The sequence below is a fragment of the Oryzias melastigma genome, linkage group LG20, assembly GCF_002922805.2.
Source record: "Oryzias melastigma strain HK-1 linkage group LG20, ASM292280v2, whole genome shotgun sequence".
Lineage (NCBI taxonomy): Eukaryota > Metazoa > Chordata > Actinopteri > Beloniformes > Adrianichthyidae > Oryzias > Oryzias melastigma.
The window spans coordinates 17,649,042-17,656,321 of NC_050531.1; the positions used below are offsets into that span (position 1 = coordinate 17,649,042).

General features: G+C 36.1%; 1 protein-coding gene across 2 annotated transcripts in view; it reads left to right on the forward strand.

The window, feature by feature from the left end:
* LOC112151407 (partitioning defective 3 homolog) overlaps positions 1-7,280 on the forward strand; it is a 438,282-nt gene that overhangs the window by 35,679 nt on the left and 395,323 nt on the right. For both annotated transcript variants that reach the window (XM_024280344.2, XM_024280343.2), the window contains exon 2: positions 5,840-5,941. In XM_024280344.2, the coding sequence (XP_024136112.1) occupies positions 5,840-5,941 (102 nt within the window). The remainder of the gene's footprint in view (positions 1-5,839; positions 5,942-7,280) is intronic.

Sequence of the window (7,280 nt, forward strand, 5' to 3'; positions counted from 1 at the left end):
TTTGGTCGAGTGTACCCCTAATATGACCGCATTGTGGTTACTCATTCAAGGTCTGGAACATATCCATCTTCTTTTGCTTTAAAGAAGTACAAAATAAAATTCAAATTCTACACAAAGTCAATTTAATTTAAATGTTCATATTTGCAAGAACAAACACAACTAATGACCAGATCAACAAATAATGCATTAAATGAACCTTCGTCATTGTCATTGGCCTTTTCTTGACATCCTTTAGCATCGTTTCCACTGAGCAGCCCGGTACAGGAGAAAAAGTATGGGATGGACCAGTTATTTTTGGTAGTGTTTCCACTCAGTTAAGCCTCCCTCCCACTGAGCTGTTCGTTTTCACTGTGCATGTGTAGTATAGATTTTTGTCACTGTCCCTGTAGGGCGACAACTAGAAAAGCAACAACAATGGAGGTCATCCAGCACCTTGTCTTTTTCTTGCTTTACTTTTGGTGAATCGTGTATAAAAGGAATTTAATGTTGTTCGAAAGAAGTTTGCGGGTGGCTAAGAATATCATTGTAAAGAGGAAAAGAGAATCGTTAGCTTAGTGCTACATTGGCTTCACTCTCTGCCAAGCAGCGGGTAGCAGCAACAACTCCGTTCCAAGCGTACCATTCTATTTTTCTATGGATCTACAACAGATGGGGGCCCTCAAGAGGCACGGGTCAGAACTGCTTAATGGGCCCATTTTACAATGGAAACTCTCAAAATACCAGATTGAACCATACCGTATTGTACTGGACTGGTCAGTGGAAACAAGGCTGATGTTGTTCGGCTAAGAAAGCACATACCTGGGCAGCACAGTGCTTCTGTTGGGAAAAGGTATAAATGTTGATGATGGTTTAAATGTCTAAAGATGATTAGGAAACCTTCAAAGCATTAAAAAATCTCCAAGAATACCATGACTTTAAATGTAATATTGACCACTAGCATTGGTCAAATTAATGCACTGATTTGCCAGCAAATAGTGTAAAGATTCCCTTTGGTAAAGGTTTTAAAGTGATGTGTTGCTTTTCTAGTTTTTCTTAGAAAAGTCCAATGGGCTTCTCAGTTCCAATCCTCTACAACTGTCTGAAAGTCTTAATGTCAATTAAGTGTAATATAATTTTTCCTGATGCTTTTTAAAGGGTGATGTTACTTTTTCACACACAAACTGGTTTAAGACACTCTTTCCTCCCCAAAACAACTTTTAATTTGCTTTCTTTGCTTAATTGAATAGAAATTTGATGATGATTAATATTAAGGTTACAACTATTTAAGTTTGGAAAATTTAAAAACAAAGAAAATATCTGGGAATGTAAAATACATTTTTCTTGGAACCATCAAAAGTTCATGGGACTTTCAAAGTAAAATTAAATTTAAACTGTGGGAGAGAAAAAAAAAGTGTTTTTTTTTTTTTAATTAGCAGCAAGTTTTAGGCAGTATACATGAACGTTTATGTTGTCAATGGGGAAAAAAACAAATCCTCCACTCAAACTAAATCCACTTCTGACATTATTTATTACCAGTTTGAGACAACTGATAAGAAATGAGATTACAAAATTGGTTTCGTCTTTTTTTGCCAAAAAAAAAGATGAATCGTTTCCTACTTGTTTGTAATCTTCAACTTGTATCTTGTGGTTTTAAGTAAACAAGAATATTACAGCAGTTTGGTGCTTTGCTGAGATAAGTGAACCCTTCTCGACACAGATGTAAAGCGCGGGTAGAAGTTTGCTCAGCACAGGTTACACTGGTTTTTACAGGTTTTTCCTAATCCTCTCTGTTTGCCCCGCGGTTGACAGATAAGCTCTGTGTAGTTGTTCTCATGTTGCATTTTGCTTGTCTCTGAAATCCACAACTCAGATGGCTTCTGAGGACTTGACTTGACAGCGTTGCTTTGTATTCCTGTGACTTTCAGCCCTTTTGTTGATGACATAATGCAGGCTCACATACAGATGCTGTCAGCCTTTTTGAAGCACGTCAATTTGTCTTTCAGGCAGAAGCTAAATGCATGTAAATCCACACATCTGTCTTTTATCTGGTTTCTCTGCTTATTTGATCACTTCTAAAAGTACAGTGCGGTTTCTCTATGCAGTAAACTGCGGGAAGTTTTTCTGTGCTTTTCTGTGTATGAAAGAAAAACATTTTAGAAATCAAAATTGATGCAAAATAACATTTTAGGGATCAAAAAAATACAAAAAAAAAAAACATTTTACAGTACAAAAATAATGCAAAAAGTTTAGCAAAAAAGCATTTTTAAAGAAACAAAGTAAGGCAAAACAAACATTTACGGAATAAAGTAATGCAATAAAGTATTTTATAGAACAAAGTAATGCAAAAAACAAGCATTAGGGATCAAAGTTATGAAAAAATCAGTTTACACAACAAAGTAGTGCAAAAAAAGAAACATTTTATGAATTAAAGTAATTCAAAAAAGCATTTTAGAGAGAAAAAAAGTAACAAAAAAATAAGCATTTAAGAGATCAAAGTAAAGAAAAAAAACTAACATTTTAGAGATCAAAGTAATACAAAAAATGCATTTTAGGGATAAGCATTTTAGAGAACAAAGTAATGCAAAAAATAAACATTTTAGGGATCAAAGTAATATAAAAAAGACACTTTAGGGATCAACGTAATACAAAAAAAGAAACATCTTTGGGATCAAAGTAATTAAAAAAAACATTTTAGGGATTAAAGTAATACAAAAAATAATTTTAGAGAACAAAGTAATGCAAAAAAATGCATTTTAGTGAGCAAAATAAGACAAAAAAAAAGTATTTTTGAGAAAAAAGTAATGTAAAAAATAAACATTTTAGTAATCAAAGTAATGAAAAAAAACTAAAGATAAATATAATGAAAAAAAAGATGAGAAAAAAATGCAGCGTTTTTATGAAGTATATCATAAATGATAAAAGTAACACAAGTAAGCATTCAAAATGCCACTGCCTCTTTTTACCGTTTGAATAAATGAAGGTGACAAAAAAAACTTATAGATGGACAGGACAAGTTAAAAAAAAAAAAAAAAACTTATAGATGGGATAAAACATAACTGTAAGTTAGTGTTTTAACTAGTCTTAGTGTAACCTTTAAAAACTTATTTTGTTTTATAAAACAAAAGTAATTATTTAACATTTAAATAAAATAAAAAATGAAAGAATAAAAGCTCAAAAAATGTAGCTCAGAAGACTGCATGCACTTAAATGACTAACTCCACCACTGCCAGGTTCTACAGCTGCAGAGTTGAAGGTCTCTAAATGAGCAGAGAAGATCTGCTGTCTGCCCACGTTAGCTCTCCTGTTCAGCTGATTCTGTTTCTGAGCCCTCGGTCACAATACTCTCCTTGTCCGTCCACAACGGCGTGCAGCTCAACATCTGATTAAGCCCATATGTGTTTAGATGGGATCCAGTCCATGTGCTTAAGTTGGCCGACTGCTGGCGTACTTATGAAAACTGATGTTAGGGAGCATTTAATCTTTCTACTTTAAGTTTCACTTCCAGTAAAAAGTTATTTTTACAATTAAAGTGTTTTTTTAGTTCATGATGGACAATCTGTTCATAAAAAGTAAGTTTAACAAGAGATTTGGGATTCCTCATACACCTGACTTTTGCGTTGAATGGAGAGTATGATCCCTTTGTTGAAAAACAAAGGGATCATACTCAACTTACTCAAAATTGACTCCAAAACAGTGATCTTAAAGGAAATTTTAACTTAAAAATATATGTATAAAAAAAAACATGTTTTCGACACTTGAGTTACATGCCTACCCCAAAAAAATTCAACTACATTCTAAAACATAAAAGATTATTTATTTAAAAAGTCTAGTTCACCAAACATAATTTAGGTGTTTTTCAAACTATGAGATGAAAGCATTTTGTCAGCCTAATTTGGAATTCTTGTATCATTTCTGTATATTTTCTCTGGTTGGTACTGGGAAAATAACATGAACTAAACCCAAACATTTAGCAAAAATGGTAAAAAAAAATAAAAAAACGGTTGGTTAAAATCATTCTTGCAAGTAATGAAGAGCAAAAAAAAAAAATAAAAACAAATCAAACTAGGTAATGCTAAATATACATTGTAATCTGCAAACTATTGCAACAGGATACATTTACCCATAAAATAAAACTTTAGATCACTTTAAATCTCATTTTCTTTTTCTGCAGTGTATCCGTTTTTGTAAATCAGTGCATAATCTAGTCCTAAATCTAAGCTATTTATCACAAATCTGAGTTTGCGGTTAAAGATTTATATTTGCTTTCTTTACTATAGGTTTAATTCCATCTTAGTATTTTAAGCTGCTTACTTTTCTGCCAGTTATATTCAGATGATTGTGTCTTTTTACTGAAACGAATGTTTGTTCCAAATCTACGTGAGGATCTGGATGGGTGACGGGCCAGAATGAGGAAATGACTTTTGTTTCCATGTTTAATTCTAGTGGTGAGTTTGTGGCTTTGACCAACTTTCACATGTTTTCCATGTCTTTGACGTTGTTTTTAAAACCACTGGGTTTACTGATGTAAAAGAACACATTTCCTTCATTTGTCTTTTAGATCAGCTTACTTTCGACCCAAACATTTTACATTAAGTGTTTCTGAGGAATCATCACATAAAAATGTTGGTTTCCTCTCAAGTTCGTTGTAAGAACGTTCCTTTGTTCCCTCCTTCCTTTGTTCGTTCCTTCGTTTCTTTCTTCGTTCCTTCGTTCGTTCCTTTGTTTATTCCTTCCTTTATTCCTTGGTTCATTCCTTCCTTTGTTTGTTCGTTCCTTCAATCCTTTATTTCTTTCTTTGTTCCTTCGTTCGTTCCTTGGTTCATTCCTTCCTTTATTTGTTCATTTGTTCGTTCCTTCCTTCCATCCATTTTCCAAATCCACTGAATCCCTATAGGGGTTCTGGGGTTGCTGGAGCCTATCCGTGATATTGTGACTTTGTCAAGGTTTCCTCTTGAGTTGGTTGTAAGAACTTATGAGACACTTGTTTCCTTGCTTCCATCCTTCCATCCATCCATCCATCCATCCATCCCACTATCCTTTTTGGTGTCATGTTGTTGCTGGAGCCTATCCTAGCTACTGTTTGGTGAATTCAGGGTACTCCCTTAAATAGTCGGAAGTATGTCGAAAAGGTCTCGTCTTTCCTTGGTAGAAATAGAAATTTGTGTTTTCTATTGCAACTGAAAATAAAACCCAACAATTAAAAAATGAAAATTTTAAACATGTTTTTGCTTCATCAACATGATGTGATGAAAGTCTTTCTTCTTTTTTTTCTTTAACTCTTTAACACTGACACATAAATAACACTTGCTCTTTGACGTATAGTAATTCTTTATTCACGCAAACATCGTGAATCTGCTGACTGTGACGTGGAAAAAGTGACTTTTCATTTCGGCTTTGCTTCGAGATGCAACACAATACGACCATGTCAACACTGGAGCTAAAGCTCTGGAGTTAAACTGCTCCTTCAATGAAGGCCATACTGACGGCTCCAATGATTTCAAACTCCAATCAAGTCATTCCTCTGATGTCGTGCGTACTGGGATATCTGCTCCGGCCAAACGTTCATTTTGTTCTGCGTCCAGACAACCATGTGCAGGACATCCAGCGGAGCATTAAAGTCCCTTCTAAACGCCGCCGTGATTCCACTGCCAGCCAACTGGATCATGACATGAACGGCTTGATGATTGGATCAGCCGGTTCCTAAGGAGACACAAGCTGTTAATTCAGTTGGCCTGCCAGTGCTCATATGCTGAAGGGTTTTATTCATGTAATGCTTCAAATCCTAAGCCCACACCACCAGTAAATCGGATCTCATTACGGTTCATCTCCAAGCTAATACTATGGTGATTTTTTTTTCTAGGACTCTAGTTACTGGGTTCAGGTGCACCGACTGGAGCATGGAGATGGAGGGATTTTGGACCCCGATGACATGCTGTGTGACGTGGTGGATGACAAAGACAGGGTGAGTTTTGTGGAGGATTTGTATGTATTTTATTATGGCGTCATTCCTGAATCTTCACTTTTGAAGCTGTGGGCAGAATTCCGTAAGTCCGGGTGAAATGACACGACAGAGTCTGCTACGCTGCCGTCAATTCCCCCCGATCCCGTTTGATGTGTGCACACTTCTATATTTACCCGTACTTGGGGTAAAATCAGAACATCTGCACCGCCCACTCCACCCCAGTCCCACTCCACTCCTCCCACGGGAGCAAAGCGGTCTGCAGCAGATGTTTGGCTTTAACTCCACAGTCTTTACCTGATGATTTATAGGAATAACCACATTAAGGTTAGGGATGAGCTGAACTGAACTGATACTTTTGAAACGGTTCCAGCGCCTAACAGTCCTCAAATCAGTACTTTTAATTTTTTTCCAAAAACCTTTAAGCAGGTGTTGTGCTTTCAAGAACACGCTGAACGTGGACTTCTTGAACTTGCATTGAGCATACGGTGTTCAAGTTGGACTGATGCTACCCGATCCTAGCGAATGTACTCACAGTTGGAAGAGGATTGATGTGAAATGTCAAAGTGATGCAAATCTTTTGAATCTTCCTCCAGGTTTTTTATTTTGCTTCTCTATTCTGATACATAACATGTATTAAAAGCCCGGGGGCCGGATCCGGCCCTCTAGATAATTATATCCGGCCCTCCAGATAATTTTAATTCATTGTTATTAACAGCCCGTACTTATCTTACTGATGAGGTCCCTGAATCAGAATCTTATAGTTAAATCAAACTTATGCTAGGTTCGCTTTTGGCATTAGGATTGAAGCTTCACACACACTCATGGCCACACCCATCCTTATATGATCCCGCCCTCAATCGCTGGAAATACAAAACGATTCTCCAGAATGCAAGAGGTTGACATGTCAGAAATAAAGCACCAAAATCCACATTTGTGTACAGTACCCATAGTTTCGTATGTGTCAGCACCGGTTCCAACTTGGCATTAAGTTTCAGCACCCGTCCCTATTCATGGTTGGTCAATACTTCTCAGTGTTTAAGTCTTTTTTTAGTACTTAAACTTGGATTTAAAAATGAAAACACATAGAAATGGCTCATGGAATCTTGGGAAAAAGTGATGCCTCCATGTCCAGGTTTAGTAACCTTGGAGTAAGCTGTTATCTGATCTGTTTCACATTCTCAAACATCTTCAAAGATGGATTTCGTGAATTCGAGTTTATCTGAAACATTTCGAAGATCTGATCATCTGTGAGATCACCGACTTTGGACATTTCTCAGATCTTTGTTCAAATCAGATTTGGGTAAATAAGGGCTACAGTTGGTTTAGGCAACAAGGAAGA